Raw genomic sequence first — 22,535 nt, 5'->3', positions numbered from 1 at the left:
AGTGGTTTGCAAATTTTCGTGCTGGAGATTTCTGGCTGGATGATGCTCCACAGTCAGGTAGACCAGTTGAAGTCGATAGTGATCAAACCACAAGGGAGATACCTGACATACTCAAAACATTCAAATTAATAAAGTCATTGGTGAAAATGAAAAATGTGTCTTTTATTTTATAGAAAAAAAACAAACAAACAGACTTTTTGACCAACCCAATATAAGAAGATGCTCAACATCACCAATCATCAAGGAAATACAAATCAAAACTACGAGCTATCACCTCACAGCTGTCAGGATAGTCATTATAAAACAATAAACACAAAACAGAAAATAACAAGTGCTGGCAAGACATGGAAAACTGAAAACCTTGTGCAGTGTTTCTGGGTATATTAAATAGTGCAGCCACAGTGAAAAAGAATAGGAAAGTTCCTCCAAAAATTAAAAATAGGATTACCATATGACCTGGCAATCCCACGTCTGGGTATATATCCAAAATATTTGGAAACAGGGTCTTCAGGAGACACCTGCCCTGTCAGTACTATTTATAGCAGTCAAGACATGGAAACAGCATGAGTGTCCACCAACAGATAAATGGATTAAAAAAGTGTATTTATCTAGTTTCATTAAGTACTATAAGTGCATTGTTTATTTAAATTTAAAACAAATTATTTCAATTATCTATTGTTGCCTAACAAGGAACCCACAAATCTTTGTGGATCAAAACCAATTATTCATTTGCCCATAATCTGCAACCTGAACTGGGCTGGTGTTAAGAAACATCCTGCCTGGTTTCAGGAGCTGTACCCCCACTGACAGGCTAAAAGGCTCCACAGCTAGGGGACCTTGGGACCATAGGCCACTAAGGAGACAAAACTTGTCTTTTCAGCAAGGGTGCAGCCTCTGCCCCCTTTGCTTCCCCCTGCTTGGCCCCTGGAGGATGGCTGGATAGTCAATGATTCATAAAGGAAGGAACAACTTAAGACAGGAACAGTTGAGAAGGGACCAGAAGGGAAGGACTGAGGGGATTGTGGAGGAGGGACAAAAGACCCTCACCCCTTGCCTTTGTCATAGGTGGAGTCCTCATTCTACCTATAAAAAGTCTCCTAACCTCTTGGCTGCCTTGCTTCCCCCAACCTGATTCAGGCCTGAAACAATGATGAAGAGGGGTGCAGCCCTGTGCTAGAACTGGCAGTTCCTGGTGGTGGTGGTCGGGGGCGGGGGGGCGGGCAGGCCTAAGAAAGAACGCATAAAGTCCTGTGAAACCTGCTTTGCTAAGAGTGTCCTCAATTTAAATGTTAAGGGTCCAAGCATAAAATAGTTTGTTTCCTAAGGTTTTACAGCCAACTGGCAGCAAGACTGTCTAGCAGACCCTAACTCAAAAAAAACCCCACGATCCCAGAAATGTTATCTGTAAACCATACCTCCTTTCTTTGATATGTGTCCCTCTGCAAGCTAAACTCAGTAAAAGCCCACTGAGAGACAGATCTGACACCTTTCTCCTCCCAGAGACTGGTCAGCCATTCCTCCCCAAGCAGATCATGTCTTGATAGACTTATTCTCATCCATGGTGGCCAGGAGGCTCTGCAGGCGGAGTACCCCAACAGGTTGGCAGTGACAGTTCTTCTTGGCCACATGGAGTTTTGACAAGGGCAGCTCAACTAGGACTCAACTCCCAGGATTCCAACTGGAGTGGCTAGGAGGGCTCAGGGCTGGGTGGCCCTCTCTCGGTCCATGTGGCTTTTCTCTCTGATAGTGTATTTGACTTTTTTATATTATAGCTGGTATCCAAGAGGGTAGAAGTGGCTGCTGCAAAGCTTTCTGAGTCCCACATCCATAAGTTACACAAAATCATTTCTGCCACATTCTGCTGACCAAACCAAGTCAAGGAGCTACACTAAATTCAAGGGGTGGAGAGGGAGCCCCTTCCACTGGTACAGATGTAATCAGTAATGGCCAATTTTTCAGACACACTATCACTCGGCTTTTTGCTTTTGTTTTACCTTAGTAAGATCTTATAACATTGTTTCCAATAAAAGTGTGGTTTGAAAAAAAAGAAATTGTGGTATTTACATACAATAAAATATTTTCAGTCTCAAAAAAGGAGGAAACTCTCACATGCTATGACATGAATGGACCTTGAAAACACTATGTGTCATGCTGGTAGGGACTGTACAGGTGGTGGTGTGGTCATAAAGCTGACCCTAGATCTTGACAGAAGAGGTAGCCCTAGGCAGGCACTTAGAAAGACTTCTGATTCTGGCAGAAATAGAAGTGCCACCTTTGAGATATTCTGGGAACCTTTTCTGAAGTACATTGTGGACTAGAGCCATCTCTTCCAGCCCTCCCTGTATTAAATTCCTTTCTGCTTTACGAGCTAGAGTGATTTCTGATATTTGAAAATTAATCATGATATACTCATACAGAAATATAGCCTCTTAAGAGGCAAAAATTTGTAAAAGAATTTCACTGTATTGTTATCTTAAGTAAGTTTAATCCAAAATAAGCTAAATGCCCAACAATAGAGGAGTGTTTAAATAAATCACTGTACATTAAGTACTTTAAAAAATGGATGATTTCTCCAAATACTGACATTGAAAAAAGTCTCTGATATAGTCTTTCATTCATTAAATAAGTACTTATTGAGCTACTACTATATAACTATATGCTAGCCACTGTTCTAGACAGGAGATATAATAACAGGCACAATAGATAAAAACCCTTGCCCTAAAGGATTATATTCGAATGACAAAGTGAAATGAACCAGTGTCTGAATCATCCAACTTATAAAACTTACCCTCCCTACACAAACACACTTTCATGCCAAAGAGAAATGTCTAGAAGGGAATACAAAAGCCACAAACAGTAGTTATTTCTGGGACTAAGGAAAAAGGGAGATTTTCAATTTTTCCCCAAAAAGAAAATTTTGGGAAAAGATACTTTAAATTCACCACAAAAGTAAAAAAATTGGTAATAATCCAAAAGTCAACCATTAGTAGAATTAATATAATGGAACACTATATAGCAACAAAAAATAACAAACTGCTGCAACACATGAATGAATCTAACAGGTATAACACTGAGCAAAACAATCCAGTCACAAAAGAAAAACTGCTGTACGATTCTACCTAACATGAAGTCCGAGATCACTAAAACCCAGTTACAGTGACAGAGGTCAGGATGATGACTGCTTCTAAGGGATTACAGACAAGCCAGTGAGCTGCAGGGCCTCTGAAGTGCTGGAAGGGCTCGAGGCACAGGGGACGCATGTTGTGCATGGAGGCATCTGGGCCCTCTTTCTCAGGCATAAGCACAGCCAAGTGGTGTGCGGCACCTGCTGTGTGCCTGCTCGTAACAGCCAACTGTGAAACCTTCAGGAATTTTGCAATTGAAATTAAACTTATTAAAAGCAAAAGTAATACATACTCGAAACTCAATGCTTCCTAATTATCTGATTACATTGTACTACTGAGGTATTTATATTTACTATTATTTGTACAGTAGAAATACTATGTAATGCACATCTCTTCTCAATGGCATGTTCACCGGTGTCATAGGTATAGCCTGAAACTGGCAATGATGGTAATATTTACATCACAGAAATTGGCAAACAGTACAAAGCTAGGTTCTGTCCCCCAAGTGCCAGTTGTTAAATATTTAAAGAAAACTTGTATTTATAGCTCAATTTAAAAATGAAACATGGCCTATTTCAGTTTTATCAAATAAATTTGATGATTATTATAAAATAAATGTTATATTTGGTTTTATATGTAAGGTGATGGAAGATGCTTCCGAAGACAAAAAAGTAAAAAAACAAAAACAAAAAACTTAAAAAGATCCCAAACAATATACATAGCTACTAAGGAAAAGGTACCTGTTAATAACAAGATCAATCTTAGCTCAGGAGGAGCAGTGTGCTGAATGGTACTCACAACATCAAAGCCCTAGTCTTAGAAAATGCCATGAAGCTTTGTTCTAAAACCTTCAGAACACGGCACAGGTGACAGGCTGCATCCAGTGAACTCTTCAGAATTTATAAATTGTAAACATTCTCTCTCTCTCTCTCTCTCTCTCTGAGGGCATTTTGGAAATTCTTTTGAGAAAAACACCTAGGTCAATGTTAGTTCAATGTTCCTTTCTAATATAAATTACAACCTTCATTTAACCAAAAACTTCAAAAGTGTCACATTATGGAAAACAAAAAGTTATCAAAATTTTATGAAGTTTATAAGGTCTCTCTTGTGCCTTTATTAGGCATTAAAGGTGCAAATTTTAATGAAAGTTAAACTATTATTATTTTAGGCTTATTAAAAATGATGTTTAGCAGGCTTCAAAAAATGAAGCAATTGGTTTTTACTTCCTTTCTTTCGTTTGTGTACTGGACACTGTATAATGTGGGTAGCACTGCCCACTGGCCATGTGCGCAATGCTCTTCCAATACCTGCATGGGAGAAACAGCAGCTGCTGGGGCGGTTCTCACTGGTATTCCACTCAAGGGGCTTCTGGGGGTCTTATGGACAGGAATACTCTGTCCAGCTCCACCTGTCAAGGGATGGGAATGTTTATATGTCAGTAACTTCAAAATAGCAATACTTCCTGATTTCTTAGTTTTGGTGTCTAAAAAAGTATCCCATGCTGCTAATAAAATATTATGCATACCATTTTCTTCTCTGGATTAGTGTTGAATTGGGGAATGAGAGGACAGGAATTAAGTAAATGGGGCTGGCCTTATATATAGGACACACAAAGAAAAAGAAAAGATGTGTGATAAGGTTCCTATGACAATAAGGAGCAAGAAAATTCTAGCACAAAACATTATTGTTAATTCATTTCCCATCTTCATAGATTGAATGTAGTCATTGAGATTTCATGTCTTTCGATAATTGTAGCCGATTCTTCATCTAACATGGCTGCAAACTGTTTTACCAGAGATAACCAGGTATATCCTAAGATTAGCTAGTACTAGTCTTCCAAAACAGAAAGCATATTTGTTATAGTCAGGTGAAGAAATATATTGTTATTTTGGATAGACCCACATTTGTCAGTTTTTTTGTTTACTATATTTATGGGTGTACAGTATAAATATGCAATTTTCTCATATATATAGATAACAGTGAATAAAGGTGACTATCAGTCAACCAGACATTTCCAGAAAAAGGTGGGACTGTACTAAGTTCAGGAATGACAGATCAGCACAGGTGCTTAGGCATGACAGGAGCAGGCACAAAAAAGTCTAACTGCCTGTTGCAAGATGAGGTAGGCTATGGGTAGCAACAAGAGAGATGAATGCAAGACTTGGTGCCTCATTTCCTAGGTGATGAGACCTATGGCTGATTCTGCTAATTTTCATCAGACTGTAGAGGCAAATAAAATGGCAGTGACCCACTGGGAACCACCCTGCCTGGTTTCAGAAGCTATAACCCCCCCCCCCCACCCCCCCCCCCGCCACGGCTATGGCTGAGTGAGAGACCTTGGGACCATAAGGAACAGAGGAGACAAAACTTATCTCCCTGGCAGGGGCACTGCCTCTGCTCCTTTTACTTCACCCTGTCTGGCCCCCAGTGCTTGATCAGTTAGGCAATGATGGGTAAAATTCCTCAAGAGGGGAACAACCTAAGACAGGCATGATCATGGGGAAGGACTTGGTGGGGGGCTATATAGCAAAAGGGAATGATGGACCCTTGCCCCTTGGCTTTGACATAGCCTGAATCCTCATTCTGTCTGCAAGAAGTCTCTTAATCTCTTGGCTGCCTTACTTCCCCTGCCTGACTTAAGCCTGAAACAATGACAGAGGGTGGTACAGCCCTATGCTGGAAAGAGTGAGTTCCCAGGTGATCAGGCCTAACAAAGAATACATAAAATCCTGTGAAACCTGCTTTGCAAGAATGCTCTCAGTTAAATAATAAGGGTCCAAGCAGGAACTGAGTTTGTTTCCCAAAGTTTTGTAGCCCATTAGCTAACAGACCCTGACTCAGAATAAGCCCTAGTAGTTCTCTGTATGTTATCTATTGTTTGATGCTTACTGCCAAACAATAACTAATGAGCTTTACCTGTATTCCTGTGCAAAATGAACCTAATAAAAGCCCACTGAGGAAAAGGCTCTTGGCCCTTCCCCTTTGAGAGATCGGCCACCTTTCCTCCCCAAACAGTTCATGTCTTGGTAGACTTATGCTCATCCATGGTGGTCAGGGGGGCCCTGAGAGCAAAGGTCCCCCATAGCAACCTGAATTTACTGGGAAAAGAGGCAGAAAAGGAATGGGGCAAGGCAGGACGAGGTGGAAAGAGGAGGCTGCATTACATGTGAACCAGAATCCCATTGTTGCCTCAGTGGAGCTTCAGCCGGGCCGCACCAAGTCTCTTGTACATGGCAGCTTCACGTGGAACGGTTTAGAAGAAGCCTTGGGCTTGCAGTAATTTGGAGCCAGTGTGGAGTAGAGATGGGTGTGATATTTGGGGCCCTGGTCTGAATTTAAGCTTTGCTTATAAAACAAAACGATTAAATACCTGGGCGTCCCAGGTCGAATGATTTGATAAGAGACTTCACGGTGGTCGCAGGCTCCAAAGGTGTTGGAGATGTTCTGTTGACACAGACACCGTGCCACCGGCCAGGAGCATCGACTTCCGAAGGCTCAGACTCTTCATGCACAGGTCTGCAGGGCAAAGAGCAAATCAGATTGAAAGCAGGGGAAGAAGATGCTCCATAGGGAAAAGACATGGATGGAAACAGAGCCAACAAGTAGAAAACAGACTGCTGGAAGGAGAACCTCAAATTTAAAATCCTGTTCTCTGTAACAGCTTCGCATCTTTAGGAAATAATGTAGGTGTTGCTCTCATTTTTTATGAGCTGTTTTCTTGGGAATGGCCAGAAATAGTATTTTAATATGTAGAGTAACATTAGCTCTCAGTAAAAAGAATATGAATTTATTCTGCAAACTGGAAAAAATATATACAAAGGTTATTCATCATAAATATTTAGCCTACTATCTGTGGTAACTATAGTAAATTGGCATGTCGGTGTGTATTCCAGCCCCCGACAGGATTGGGAAAGGTGGCATCTCAGGACTCCCCTGCAACTAGAAGTTTAGATGGGATTTAGAGTCCATCAACCAGAAAGATGGGGCAAAGCCTGGAGCAGGACAGAGGTGGGGAGGGGAGGCAAGGCATGGGGCATTCACTATGCTGAGACAGATGGTGGCAGAGGCAAGATGCTCCTGCCACACTTTGGGGGGCAGCTCTCCACCTGGGAGGCCAGGTTCCTGACCCTGAGGCCATTCCATTCACCGCAGAGGCAGTGGCTCCCTGGCAGCCTGATCCTGTGCTGTGACTTTGGGTGTTGTTCCTGGAAGCTCAAGCAAGACTGTTTCTTCAGCTCTCCCAACAATGCTGCAAGCCACTTAATGCCTGTCTGCTTAAACCAACTAAACTATGATCTATTTATACAACAGAATCCCAGGCCATATACTGTTTGCCCTTCCAAACCGAGAATGGTAACAGTATTCTGGAATAAGTAACACTACGATTCTCTGTAAGGCGAAGCTTCTCCTCTCACCCAAACTTTCCTGGGGTGTTCTCAAGTCGGTTTCTAAATTTGAGCACAGATGCACAGAAGAATCTTTTAAAGACAGATCACCTGATTTGATCCTCTCATGCATTTAAACAAAACAATTAAATACCTGGGCATTCCTCATCCAGGGGACTCCAGCATGTCGTTAAATTTCTTTATAAATGATTTCCCAATCTTCTCATTTCTAAATCACTGCTCTCTTTATTATATCAAATTGCCACAGCTGTTTTGCAAGATGACTAATTTATGAAAATGGATCAAAAAGACTGTTTCTGGCAGTATATTTTAATAAGGTCAGTGGGAGATTAAAATATTTACTTACTGATCTTTTTGAAATTAATCTAGTTACTCATAAGCTTCTGCGATTGAATATACTTGTCCTTAATTCTCAAAGCTTTTTTTCTGTTGATCCATAGTCAGTGCGAACAGAATAAATTTAAGTGAAACAGAATTTAAAACACTTAAATCACACTGCTCTACATTCTTGTCTCAACAGCTTCTTCCGGGTGAAAAAAAATCAGTAAACTGATGACAATTTTTGGAAGAAAACAGTAGGCATTTCAAAAACATATAGGGGGTGAGCTTTAAAATTTCTGTATTCAGTGGGCTTGGTTTTTGTAATATTTTTCCCTGTAACGTCCCCATTGCATTATATAGTACAAAATCAGGTGGTGTATATACAGAAAGAGGTAAAATCAGGTTAGGTATGAGCAGAAAAATAATCTATTTCTGTCACAGCCATTCTCAGGAAGGTCAGACACAAAGTAGGCCATCCTCTTACCAATACATTTAAATAACTTGGTAGCTCATTGTGGTTTTAATTTGAATTTCTCTGATGATTAGTGACATTGAGAATCTTTTTATACGTCTATTGGCCACCTGTATGTCCTCTTTGGAGAGGTGTCTATTTAGGTCATTTGATTCTTTTTAAATGAGAGAACATCTCACACCTGTCAAAATCAACAAACGAGAGCTGGAGGAATGTGGAGAAAAGGGAACCCTCATTAACTGTTGGTGGGAATGCAGACTGGAGCAGCCACTGTGGAAAACAGTACGGAGTTTCCTCAAAATATTAGAAATGGAACCGCCATGTGATCAAGTAATTCTAGTTCTGGGAATTTATCCAAAGAAACCTAAAACGTGGATTTGAAAGACTATCTGCAGCCCTGCATTCACAGCAGCATTATTTACAATAGCGAAGACATGGAGGTGACCCAAGTGCCCATCAATAAACAAGTGGCTAAAAGAACTGGTACACCTATACAATGGAATCTTACTTGGCCATAAAACAAAATCTTGCCAAAATCTTAGAATTATTTGTGACAGCATGGATGGACCTATGGGGTTAGGGTATTAGGCTAAGTGAAATAAGTCAAAGATGTACAAATACCGTAAGATTTCACTTATATGTGAAACCTGAAGAACAATATAAACAAACAAACCAGAAACAGATCCACAGATTCAGAAAACAGACTAACGGTTGCAAAAAGAGATGGGGGTTGGGGGACTGGGTAAAAAAGGTGAAGGAATTGAGAAATTCAGATTGGTAGTTACAGAATATGGAGATATAAAGTACAGCACAGGGAATATACTCAATAATACTATAATAACTATGTGTGGTGTCAGGTGGGGACTAGAAATCTTGGGGGGGAAACTCTGTAAAGTATGTGATTGTCTAACCACTGTGCTATATACCTGAAACTAATACAAATTAATGTTGAATGTAAACTGCAATTGAGTAACATTTAAAAAAAAAATAAGGAACTTATGCCCTGGCTGGTGTGGCTCAGTAGATTGAGTGGCAGCCTGTAAACCAAAGGGTCACTGGTTCGATTCCCACTTGGGCCACATGCCTGGGTTGCAAGCCAGGTCCCTGGTAGGGGGCATGTGAGAAGCAACCACTCATTGATGTTTTTCTGCCTCTCTTTCTCCCTCCCTCTCTCTGTCTAAAAATAAATAAAATCTTTTAAAAAGTCAATAACTTGCTACCAAAGGGCCTTGGAGAAACTTAGGGCACCCCTTCCTCAAAGGAAAATCATTTCTAAAAATTCATTTTCATCTCATTCCCTGATAATTGATTAAGAATGAAATGGAAATCTCATATCTGCTGAGGAAGTCCCCTCGGTTATCCAAGTTTCTTTCTTTGTAAATCAAAATATTAAATGATGTCGGAAGACTTGTTTAGACTCCATTAGAAAACTGCAAGATTATACGAACCAGTTCCCAGTCCTCCTGCCTCCAGTTGGTCATTCTGGTTGGCTAGAACAAAGAGTCAGCATGAGAAAACTTGCACATTAAGTAGATTAGAGAAGCTACTGGTCTCAATACCCACTATGTTATATAATAGTTTTGTATGTGTGCACAAACATGTGTGCGTGCACTGATTCACAAAACAAAGCCTGAAGGGTCAAAACTGTTATTAAGAGCACTATTGGTTTTTATTAGTACTTTCATCATAAACAGGCTTGAAAATCTTCACTCCAGCCTATCTTAGAATTATTTGGGATCAACCAGTAACAACCCCAGCAATAAATGAAGTATACTTGACCCTGACCAGGGGTTTGAATACATATAGTACATATAGAGAAAAAACATATTTCTCTAGCTTACTTTACTATAAGAATACAATATACAACACGTTAACATACAAAATATGTATTAATTGACTATGCTATTGGTAAAGCTTCTAGTCAACGGTAGGCTATTAGTAGTTAAGTTTTGGGGGAGTTTAAAAGTAATACGTAGATCCTGTGCCCCTAACACCAGTGTTATTCAACGGTTAACCATATTACATTTCTTCTGGTTCAAGGAAGAACTCTGTATTCTAGAAAGAATATTAAGAAATGTTTAGCCCTGGCGGGTGTACCTCAGTGGACTGAGTGCTGGCCTGCAAACCAAAGGGCTGCTGGTTCGATTCCCAGTCAGGGCACATGCCTGGGTGGCAGTCTGGGTCCCCAGTGGGGGGGTTCAAGAGGCAGACACACATTAATATTTCTATTCCCTTCTTTCTCCTTCCCTTCCCCTCTCTCTAAAAATAAATAAATAAAATCTTTTTATTTTATTTTATTTATTTTTCTTTAGAAAGGAAGGGAAGGAGAGAAGGAAATATCAATATATGGTTGCCTCTCATGAATCCCCTGCTGGGAACTGGCCTGCAACCCAGGCATGTGCCCTTACTGGGAATCGAACCACGATTGTGTGATTTGCAGGCCCATGTTCAATCCACTGAGCTACACCAGCCAGGGCAATAAATAAAATCTTAAAAAAATAAAAAGAAATGTTTAAGCACACAGACAGGTATATGACAGCAAATATATTTTAAAAACCCGGCAAGGTACCAGTGTTGGGTAGACATGTGTTCAAAGCTGGCTATTCACCTCTAAGACAGAGGCTGTTAGGTCCAAGGTTAATCCAAATCACCCCAAAATGCAGCTTTTGTGTTTTGTAAACACAACTGGCACCAACATGCAATCTTTCAACAAGCCTAACTCATTCCCTTTTCCTATAGTAGTTAGCTACTTTCTTCAGGTGCATCTCAGAGACAGCAGCTGCCCTTGTTCAAGGGCCATGTTTAAAACAACAAAAATGAGGCATGTTTCCACCTGCTACCAGCATGTAAAACTATGATGATGACAATTTCCACAACTAATTATGTGTATGACATGACTCCACAGTAAGTACCGTGTGTCTTAAAAAAACTATCTAAGGGAATTTTTCAGAAAACTCCATCATTTTAGAAGGAAAATTTGATAAAGGTCAAATGGCTTGTATATAGTAGAACTGGAATGCAAATATAGCTCTCTTTGACCACACCTTCCTCAAATTTCCAATGCTGCATAGGTGTCCTGTGAGAGGCCTTTAGTAACCCTTCCTATAAGGGTTATTAAAAAATCTGCTGGTATTTCTTAGTTAATTTCATATAACATATATTTAAGAAAAACAGTACCCATATTACTTTATTGTTCTTATTTCTATGCAGTAATATGCTCTTAGGAAGTGTAACCCAGACCTGAGAATTACAGGCCATTTAGGCAAGGTCATGTGGTTCAAGAGAGGTGGTTTCCATGGATCGTGTCAGATACTCACTGACTGCTGGTCTACCTTACATTCTTTCATTATAATTTTAACATATACATATGAACATATGTCTGTATCTTTTATTCTTAAAAAGTTACCTGATCTCTCCAAGGCACTGCTTCCTAGTGTGGTTCCAGAATAGTCTATAATGTCAGTTTACTACAGTACTTACTTCATCATAAAGGACACCCCTTTGTGTTGTCTGTTTTGATCCAAGAGCATGTGATTTCTTTTTTAAAGTATTCAAAGGCTAACTATGTTTGGAAAACATCATATTACACTCCTGTTACCTTCTCAGTTGGCAGATTAATGCTTGGAAGACGAGTCATATCACTCATGTTTACACCAAGTCTTTCCAAAATGCGTGAACCCGGTGCCAAGCCTGTCCCAGTGCTGCAGAGACCTACTTCCCAGGACTCGCCTGCACCCACCCAGCTCTCCAAATCTATGCCTCCCTACCTGGTGTTCTGTTCCTTTTGTGTCCTGCCTTTTGTGTTCCTTTGTGCCTTTGCTATTCTAGGCCCTTACATGAAATGTAATTTTCTCAAAATATTTCTTATTGTTATCTACGAAACAAATCTGAAAGAAGTTTGTAGCTCCAGAGTGAGACAAATTAGTAAGTATTCTGTCTCCGAGGGCTCGGTTTCTTGAGTTTCACGTTTGAATTTCCACATAAGCATATAAAAAGCATGACAATAAAAACCAACAGAGTAAGGTGGTAATCTGAACACAAGTATCCTAATTTCCAACCCCAATAATAAGAACTAAAGAAATATGAGATCTGCCCCCCAAAAGTCCCAACATTATTAATATAACAAGAACAGTTTGCATGACATCAATGGAACCTGGGAGCCAAGGAGAGTAGACTGGAATGTGCATGCCTAAACAACGACAACTTCACTGTACTAGTCAGTGGGGTGGTAAGACGCTATTGAGTGAGTATGTGCACTGTGTGGCCATAGCATTCAAAATGACTGAGTAAGTAGAGCAAACAAATCTGTACGAAATTTTGTATTAGGCTTGAACATTCCAGCGTGGAAACTATTTGATGATTCAGAAGGCCACAGTTATGGGCAACTGGTGTTCAGCTGCTTCATCATGACAACACGCCCACTCATGCATCAAATCTTGTGCAGAATTTTTTAGCAAAACATCAAATCAACCAAGTGACTCAGCCCCCCTGTAGCTTTGGCATCCTGAAACTTCTGCCTTTTCCCAAAACTGAAATCGCCTTTGAAAGGGAAGAGATTTCAGATAATCAGTGAGATTCAGGAAAATATGATAGGGCAGGTGATGGTGTCTGAGAGAATTGTGTGAGGTCCCAAGGTGCCCACTTTGAAGGGGACTGAGGCATCATTGCCATCATGTACAATGTTTCCTGTATCTTATATCTTCAACAAATGTCTCTATTTTTCATAGTATACAACTGGATACTTTCTGAACAGATCTCGTACATCTTAAAAACCTTTCTTCAGTATTGGAAACTACAGGAAGATATAGCACCTACTTGCCTTAGGCTTTGAAGAATTTCTGCTACAAAAGAGTAACGGGGAAAATATGGAAAGAAAATACTGAGGATTTATCCCCAATTCCCTTTCACAGAAAACAAAGATATGGGAACCCTGCTCATGCCCTGATACTAGTGGGCAGGGCTGGGAGCAGCACAGGATACTCAGACAACACACAAAGCATTCATCCTGCAGGGGACCAGCAACATAAGATATGACTGTCCAAGGGGCTATGGATGGTTTATCCCAGGCACAAAGGGCTATAACAAACTGGGGCAGATTAGAAAGCCTTAGTACATGCCCTAAAACAAACAAGCCAAACAAAACTAGACCTAGAAAGCTGGCTCCCACATTCCATTCTCACCAAACAGAAGAACTGGACACAAGTTAATTTCCTTTGGTAAGCCTGGATTCCTCTACACTCTGGACTTCCATGTCTCTGCCATATAACATAAATGTGCCTTGAGAGTCTTCCTTCTAGTTTAAGGTGTAAGAAGATATTTTAAAGTAGTCAGCAAAGTGAGTATAGATCTAAGCATAATCTACAGACACTGCTCTTGAGCAAATGCCAGGCCCTACTACACTTTTACCCATTTAAGCAAGAAAAAATGATGGGCATAACCATGCTCTTACCTATGAATATATTTCATAATATTAATGAAGAGAATAAACCAACTCAAGATAGAACAGGTATTTGTAAATTTATGACAGGAAAATAAATTAGACACTTGACAGCATCTGCCTTGAGATTACAATAAAATTCAAGAAAATAAAATATATAAAAGATGACAATTTAAAATGAAAGAATGAATTTAAAAATGGTATCAGCAATCTAATAATTCCATTAAAATATTTTAAAGTAGAACCAGCTCAAGAGAAAAAGGAAATGAGGGCATATGGAAAAGTCTCTCTGAACACAGATGACATGAACAAAGTAAGGTGAGATTTCAAGCCAGTGGGCAAAGGATGATTTTGGTAATAAATGGTGATGGCATGACTGGCTCTCATATGGAAGAAAAAGACCTACACCTCACATCAGACGAGGAAAAAAAGGAAGAACTAAATATATGTATGCATGTGTGTGTATAAAATAAATGAAGAAAATGTAATAAATAGCCTTTTTCTACAAGATTAGGGTAGGAGAAATTTGTAAACAGAAACAAAACACACCCAGAAGCAGTAAAAAAATACTGACAGATTATACTGCACAACAATATAACATTTTCCAGGACAAAGATGATGAAGCCAAAAGAGAAAAGACCCAAAATACATTGGGATAGATACACATCCCTAACAAAATACTGATTTACGAACTGATAAGAGAAAAACAATCAGCTTTTGAGTTAAACTAGCAATTCTCCACAGAGAAAATACAAATGGTTAAGATATAATAATATGCTCAGAGAAATGCAAATTGAAGTACCAATGAGACAGCATTTTTTGCATACCCTTACTGGCAAAAATTAAGATTAATACTCCCTGCAGCTGCTAAGGCTGTGTATAAACTGTGTATAATCAGCCACTCTCATCAAGAGTAAAATCTCACCAGTTTCAGGTAAGAAATCTGGCACTACTGTCTGTTAAAATGAAAAGTGTGCATATTCTCTAACGCAGCATTACACTTTTAGGAACTCAGTCTATCAAAAATAGAAACATAAATATAAGGTTATATAAATAATTATTATGGAATTATTTAGAAAGAAAAACACTAGAAAATATAGCCTTGATATTCACTAGTGTGACAATATTTGAATACTCTAGGGTATGTCTGTCCACTGGGACACCATGAAGCTATTAAATGAGTGAAATTCCTATATATCCAGTTGGAAGGATGCCCATGATACACTTGTCAAGTGAAACCTGAACATGCAGAATAATGTACAGACCATAATCCTATTTTTGTAAAAAATATAACCATTTATATGTATAATATGTACTTATATGAGTAAGAAGAGAGGTAAAGAAATATATTTACTGTGAACACTGGTTACCTTACAGGGTCATCCTAGGGGGCAAGAAACATTAATATTTTTCTTTATACACCTCCATTTTGTTACCGGTATTGCTTACCAGTATATTTGTTAACAAATATTGCTTCATAAGTAAGAAGAAATCCAATACATTAATTCACCAAATGACAAATCTAGACTTTAAAGTTCATATGATAGTTTCCAATAGTTTTGCTCTAAAAATTAATTTATGCAAAATTAAATTAATTTTTGCTTCTTGCTCTCTTATCCTAATAAAATCATGTAAGAATGACATTCATATTTAAAGTCAACCTCCTGCCTACAACTTGTATTGAAAGTCCAGCTTGCTATCTCAAATTCTGGTTATCTGATGTGGCTTTAAAGTTCTGAAGCTATATATGCACTGGAAAATCGAGAACAAAATGGCATAAAGGCCCTGAAGAAATATGGCCAGTGATTTAAAAAAATCAGGCAACAGTCTGTTCTAAATAACAATATTTATTTAGCATTTCATAAATCCTTATATATAAAAATATCCAATAGTCCCCAGAATAAAGGCAAATCAAAATATGGGGTGCAAATACAGCTGGGAATTTTAAGTTGAGGTTGGACTTTTCTTATTGTTTATATTTGAAAACATTTGAGATAAAGATGTCCCAAAATATAAATTTCTATCCCAGCAGGCCTCCAATGTGACACCCACAGCGCTCCTCCTGGGTGGGAGAGCCATCCTGTTCCTAAGCTTCCTTGGACCAAACAGTAACTCTTGTCTTATCCCTTGGATGACACAGCTGCTAAGGCTCCAACACTGTGGACAATACACTAGTTCCTCACGTGAGAACCACAGGATTTGCTGACCTGGATAAAGATCTTCACAAACCTATGTACTTCCAAAAGTTTAAAATCACACTTTGAACTTTATGCTTCTGAATTTAAAAAGTCTTTAAGTTTCCAGGGTTAAGTTTTATTCATGAGACTTTGGTCATAGTTGTTTTCTGTGAGATTCCAATAGAATTGTCACCGCATTAGGCTATCTGGTTTAACTACATCCTTTATTACCAATGAAACATCTATATATGTTGATCCCAGCAGAGTTTTGGAAATCAAACCGAAAGAAGGTAGGTGGCTTATTTCAGATGAGGTAATGAAATCAGACCCCTATTTGAACAGGCTCACTGAAGCTTTAGTGTAAATAAAACAGAACTTTCTAACTTCTTCAGAATGAGATGTCACACAGATGGTTTCCTCTTTTGCCTTAAATAGTGTTAATTCCAAGATTATCAAACACCATATTTAGAAGGAATCATAAAAATAAACTCCGAAAAGTAAGACACAAGCATGGCTTGACTCATCAGCTCCCTGAATTTGCCATGCCACACTCTCGAAAGATGCAAGCTGTGCATTAATTTTTTCACGACACATTTATATTTTGTTTTTTCCCCCAAATTTCATTTTATGCTCCAAATAAAAGACTGCTGAATCTTCTGAGAAAAAATAAAAGGGAAGAATCATCTTTGTGCAATGAGTTGATTCCAAAAAATGTAGGAAAAAGGTAAAGAGACTTGATTGCAAAGATTCTGTGTGCAACAGTGGATGTTATAAGGAGACAGCTCTTCATAAAGAGCTAATTATCTCCTCTACATTATTTCCCCTTTCATATAGAAATGACTGTAGTTTCCCGTCACACAAGGGCTGGGCTGTCTTTCTTCCATCAAATGTTCTGCTAGCTGACAGAGACCATGGAGCTGTGAAAATAGAAATGGGAGGGGAAAAACTGGTAAAGGAGTCATGTAATGCAACATGATCTTATTCTATGAATGTAAGTATTAAAAGCTGATACTGTCCCACAGAAAAAAGCTAATATGTAGAATGGGACTAACATGTTTGATTCCTACTGTTCCAATTTTCTTGGAAGCCAAAATATCTTCAGACAGGGAAATATTAGACCTCAAAATGCCATTATGAGTCTCCACTATATTTTCACCAACAGACAGTTGTGTTGGTAGAGATGTCCAAGATAAATAAAAATTAGGCTTTCTATAATTTACAAGTGGCTTGTGCTTCCCTCTGCTGTCCTACAGTGAAGGCTGAAAAAGAGAAAAAGAAAAAAAATTCTTTTATTATTATAGGATAAAAATCCTAAAGACCTAAGGGAAACTCACATCCAGGTACTCCAAAGCAAATCTGTGAAGATGGTAGTTGGGGAGCAGGGATGCACACATAGCTGTTTAGAATTATAGGCTATGTCTCTAGTGCCTTTGGTACAAATTTAAGCTATGAAAAATTACGTAGTACAAAAGTGAGAGACTTAAGCTTGTTGGGATACCTGAGGACCACTTTCTACACTGACCAAATAGAACGCCATAGGCCCCTGAAAACCCAAAGTACTGCTCAGAAATTGCTTAGGGATCTGCATGAGAACTGGTCCCCTTCTACCAGAGCCAGGGATGCTATATTAAAGCACCTGCAGCAGGAGAGCTGGAAAAGACGACTTAGAGACAAGAATCTGTACCTCCAACTTCCACATTCTGCCTTCCAGTGACAACCCCAGAACCATGAAACAGCCATGACGTGTTACAGCTATAAGGACAACACAGGGCAGCAGGGCACATGGCCGGCATTAGCACCAAACACAGTTGTGCACACAGACGTAAAAGCCAATTCCAGAGAGTCTGGCAGTGATGAGGAGCCATGCTGCTTGCTTCAGAGGTGACAACACGAGAACCAGGGGTACAAGCGCCACACACTTTGAATCTTAGACATTCTATTAGAAATGATAGTTAATCAGGCACAGACTGTTTAGTAATTTTAATGATCTCTCTCTTGATATATTTTCCATGGATGCTTATTGGTGATAAACACAGAGAGAATTGAGTAAGTCACCCTAACACTAGTGGGCTTTACTGAGAAAACACATAGGTCCTTCCCTGCCACTGGTTGAAAGGTCCTTGTCATGCATGACTGCTCTTCAACAATGTCTCTCTGCAGAGTGACTAAATGTGGCCCATCAAGTTGTTAAGTCGAGCTGTATGCATGTTCTCTGTATCTGTCAGGCCCCAAACTCAAGATTTCATGAAAAAGATTTGATGTTTTAATTTCAACAAAGGTTTTCATTTCAGTGTCTTTCTCTTAACAGTTCAAAATGAGAAGCAGCTAGAGTTGAGAAGTTCTTCATTATCCTTTCATTCATTAATCTCTACATGTCCAGCTTTAAAACATAATCACTTTTCAGGTCCATAAAAACTGCATTAGTCTGTTCAGATTTCTGGAAGAGAAAGATGAGGTCCACAGCCCAGCTGAAAGGGAAGTGCCACTGCATCAAGGAGCGTGCAAGGACTGCACTAAAAAGAAGGTGCAGTTGGCACTGCAGCTCCTGACCCTCCAGTCAGGGAGAGATCAGCTGACCAACAGGTCTTGGAAAACAACTGAGCTTACCGGGGCCGTAAACAATGACACTAGCTTACCTCCTCATTCCAGAGAGGAAGGAGCTTGGCCTGGGAAAAACACCTTGCCAATTGGTAACAAAGACAAGATCAGAGCCTCATTCCCCATATATACTAACATTAGTAATTCTGACTCTCAAATTAAAAAAAAACTTTGGAAATGTAACAGGACTGATGATCACTAATGAGCTAAATTTTCAAACTAGCTAAAACACTACATTATATAATAGTTCACTGTGTCTTAGCTATTGAGTTCTTGGTAATAAGTGCAAACTGCATTTGCCCTCCTACTAGCCTAACTAGATTCCTTTGAGTGGTCATATTTGCAAAATGAGAATTTAAATCCATTAATCCCATGTTACAATCAAGGTACTTTGCAGAGGCTCTTACCTTCTTCTCTTAGTTATATCACTACTTGGAAGAGCTCGTCAGAGAATTCCTGCAAGTTCTTTGGTTGTGTCTAAACCAAGAGTGACTTCTGAGTTCTCATCAAATGACTGTCAAAGTCAAACAGAGTTTCAGTCAAGAACCCATTCAGTCAAGATGGAAACATTATGTCACTTCAGGACCTTTGAGGGCATGAGTTGGTTTCAGGTCTTGATCATGCGGTGGGTTCAGGAAGTGGCTGAGCCATCACTGGGTAATAACTTGCAAATAGTTAACTCTTTAGACAGGGCAGTGTGTCAGAAAAGCATAGAATCAGACAGGAAACCACCTCTAGCATTTTCTGAAGTCCTGCCCAATACAATGATAGGCGAGGAACACACTGAAGCCTACAGGGTTTTGGTAATATGCTATGTTCTGGATTGGTGGCAATTCTAAGATATGGATAGTTTTGTGATAAGGGATTAAACTGCTAGTGGGAGGTAGGTTTTCAAATCACTGGAAAATCAAAAGAGAAACACATCATGTTAAAAAAGTAACCCTAGTTTGAAGATGTAGGATATATAGCCTATGGAGCCCTAAATTGTCAAGGTGCACACAGAGATTTCCTATGATATCAGATTCACGTGATATAACCAGGCCTGTATTGTAGAACCTATGTTAGAAATGCAGTATCTCGCACATTAACACAAACTCAAGACTTATCGTCTATCTTTAAAAGAATGTATAACGAAGGAACACAAGTCATGATTTGGTTCCTCTACCAAAAACAATATAAAAGAAAGATAAATGGACAAATAAAGAAAACACAAAAGAATACCTGAATGACCTCAGGAACATTTCAACAGGGAAACATTATCTGTTCTCCTTCACCCTTAACTTAGAATTCACACGCTGCAGTGGCCAGAGGGTGTAGGTGTGATTGCGACCTAACAGTTTTGATTTTCAAGAGCGAGCTGTGGAGGCAGCTACACATCTTACCTTAACCTTCCATGAGAGGCTCCTTTATAGAAAAGTCATGAACAAAAGAATGAGAATTGAATGAAGCAAATTTGGCAAGAGAATCAACAGAATTCTAAAAAATCTATTCTTTCCATTGTCATGGAATTCATAATATACCAGACCTAAAGGCCCAGAATTTAGCCAATGAACAACCTTCCTGGTCCTGGAAAACATGTAAAAAGGGCAAACTGTATAATCAGCATTCAGACCTATTAAATTTGGTTTACAAATGCTACATTTGAGAGACATCTGAAAATTCAAAATAATTTCCTAATCTCCAAGAATCTCAAAGGTAAGGACATTTATTCCTGATTGGGGAAATATAACAGTGTATTAGTTAAAGCTTAAAATAATTATTTATAATCTTGTTTGTAAATCATTTACATTTTAAATAATAATTAACTTTAAGATCCCTTCAGGAATACCTCTCTCTGAAATTTCACTGTTAAAGGAGCTTTCTGGGGCCACAGACTGTGTGATTTCCTTCCTTTAAGAACTAGGGTGGCTCAGTGGGTAGGTCACCATCCCACAAAGCAAAAGGTGGCCGGCTCGATTCCCGGTCAGGGCATGTGCCTGGGTTGTGGGTTTGGTCCCTGGTCAGGTTATGTATAGGAGACAACCAATCGATGTTTCTCTCTCACATCAATGTTTCTCTCCCTCCTTTCCTCCCTCCCTTCTCCTCTCTTTAAAAAATAAATAAAATAAAAAATAAAAGAACAGAAAGCAAAGCCACATATTAGCCAGGTATGTGTTTTCCATGCTTATCCTTTCAACAAAGTGGGTCATTTCCAGGGCTTCCTGGGGCAGCCTACAGATACTGCCAATGAAGAAGCATGTCCCTGGGCCAGGAGGAGCAAGCCCTTTATCTGGTGTTGACTCCCTCATGGCATCAGAGGTACTGCTGCTGCCTGCTGATGTGCTTCTCTGCGCTCACAGGCACTGAGGTTTAAGGAGCACCATAGACAAGACTTTCATTCTTTCAACCCAGGAGACACTTGGCTAGAGTGTTGGTACATATGTAAATGAAGAGTTTTCCTATCACCTTAGTTAGGCCAGCACATGGCAGTGATCAGCTCTGGATGGAACATTTCTACTGTTCAGTGGCAATAGTGGTGGAGTGAGCTGAGAAAAGAGAAAACTTCAGCACAGAGACACATAAAAGCATCACAGGAGGCCATGCATGGTGGTTAAGTGAGAAGCCAAGCACTCTGGGGAGCCCTTAGACTCGCAAAGGCACAAAGGCGTGGCTCCCCTTGTGACCAACCTGCTGTGGCCCTGCATGTCCCCCAGCTCCTTCTGCAGCTTAGCATTCTTCTCCTCTTCCTCCAAAAGCCTCCTCTTCACAGTGCGCAGCTCCTGTTGGGCCTCACACTTGATGTCATTGGCTACCACCACTGCAGTCTGCAGGTCTGCCTGGAACCGCCTCCACTCCTCAGTTTCCTCCTGAAAATGCCATAGTCCATGTCAGCATCAGATGCCCAGCTGCCAGGGCTGGCCCCCCGCCAGGGGTTACAGAGACCCCATGCCCAGTGATGCTGGCTGGGCTGTCCTCAGTGAGGCACTACTCTGATGGTAAACCACTACTGAGAAAAGGCACAGGAGAGAAGCTCACTTCGGGTTATCAGAGTTCTGCATCCTGAATCTGAACAGCTGCTTTAATTTTACTTCCTGCCAACACTAATTTGGACCCATGGAAAACAGGATAGAGAGAGTATTCAAGGTATTTTTCAAAGGTTTTCAAACTAACAGAGTAATATTTCTAGTAAAATGTTGGAGAAGGTCCCCATCCCTTGCTGTAACTGCATCTCACCTTTATCTGCTTAGTCAGAGTCTTCAGCTGCCTTTCCAGGTCTGCTTTCTGTTCCTCCAGCTTCATCACATTGCCTAGAAATAAAGAAGTCAGACAGAGCTGGAAGAATTGGGAAACTCTTGGAAGATAAGCTAGGTGGCAAAGGAGCAGCTCTGGATTTGGCCTCAGACTTAAAATCCATCTATTCTAGCATAAATTCCATTCTCAGCACCCTGCAAACTGGGAACCAGAAGCAGGAGGTTCTTCTAAAATAGAAAATGGGAATAGAAAACAAGTGGTGTTTCAGTCTGGTTATACCCTCGAAGGACAGGCTGTATAACCATGCCGCACTATGGGAAGAGACCTAAATAACTACTCACACTTATTACACTTACTTTAGACCTCTCTGATGTTTGTACCCATCATCCTGAATGTCCTTTATTGTTGTGAGCTTCTGTGTAACAGAGGATATGACTAGTTATTACAATGGTGACTTTCAGACCCATTTCTAGAGTTGTAGTTCTTAATAGCATTTTAACCTCAGAATCACATGGGAAGCTTTTCAAAAGCACAGATGTTCAAGCCCCAGACTCTGACCCTTCAAATGGGAATCTCCAAGGGCAAAAGGAATATGGGTGTATATAATTTAACAGCTCCCTAATTAAGAACATCTTTAGTTCCTTCCTCTCTGTGCCTCTAATTTTCACTATGTTGCTATCAGAGTCATTTCAAGGTAAATCTGATCATGCCCCCAACCTAGTTAAAATTCTTCAGTGTTTCTTCATTATCTTCAGAGCAATTATTATC

The 22,535-nt window shown here is 39.7% G+C and overlaps 1 protein-coding gene and 1 long non-coding RNA gene across 2 annotated transcripts in view; both read right to left on the bottom strand.

Annotated features, from left to right (window-relative positions):
- The window catches only part of SPECC1 (sperm antigen with calponin homology and coiled-coil domains 1), a 168,956-nt gene that overhangs the window by 67,577 nt on the left and 78,844 nt on the right, over window positions 1-22,535 (bottom strand). Inside the window, exons 3-6 of the mRNA XM_037068800.1 lie at window positions 21,750-21,823; window positions 21,204-21,382; window positions 6,496-6,641; window positions 4,433-4,533 (exon numbers count right to left, since the gene is read on the bottom strand). Coding sequence (XP_036924695.1) covers window positions 4,433-4,533; window positions 6,496-6,641; window positions 21,204-21,382; window positions 21,750-21,823 — 500 coding nt within the window. The remainder of the gene's footprint in view (window positions 1-4,432; window positions 4,534-6,495; window positions 6,642-21,203; window positions 21,383-21,749; window positions 21,824-22,535) is intronic.
- On the bottom strand, window positions 16,517-18,438 carry LOC119002730 (uncharacterized). Its single transcript, XR_005069796.1, has 2 exons — window positions 16,991-18,438; window positions 16,517-16,855 (listed from the first exon to the last, which is right to left on the bottom strand). It is a non-coding gene; the product is annotated as an uncharacterized LOC119002730 (long non-coding RNA).

The sequence above is a fragment of the Sturnira hondurensis genome, unplaced genomic scaffold (genome assembly GCF_014824575.4).
Source record: "Sturnira hondurensis isolate 20B ecotype Veracruz unplaced genomic scaffold, ASM1482457v3 Scaffold0018097, whole genome shotgun sequence".
Lineage (NCBI taxonomy): Eukaryota > Metazoa > Chordata > Mammalia > Chiroptera > Phyllostomidae > Sturnira > Sturnira hondurensis.
The sequence above is the reverse complement of the archived record's forward strand: the minus strand, read 5'-3'. Positions and strand labels throughout refer to the sequence as shown.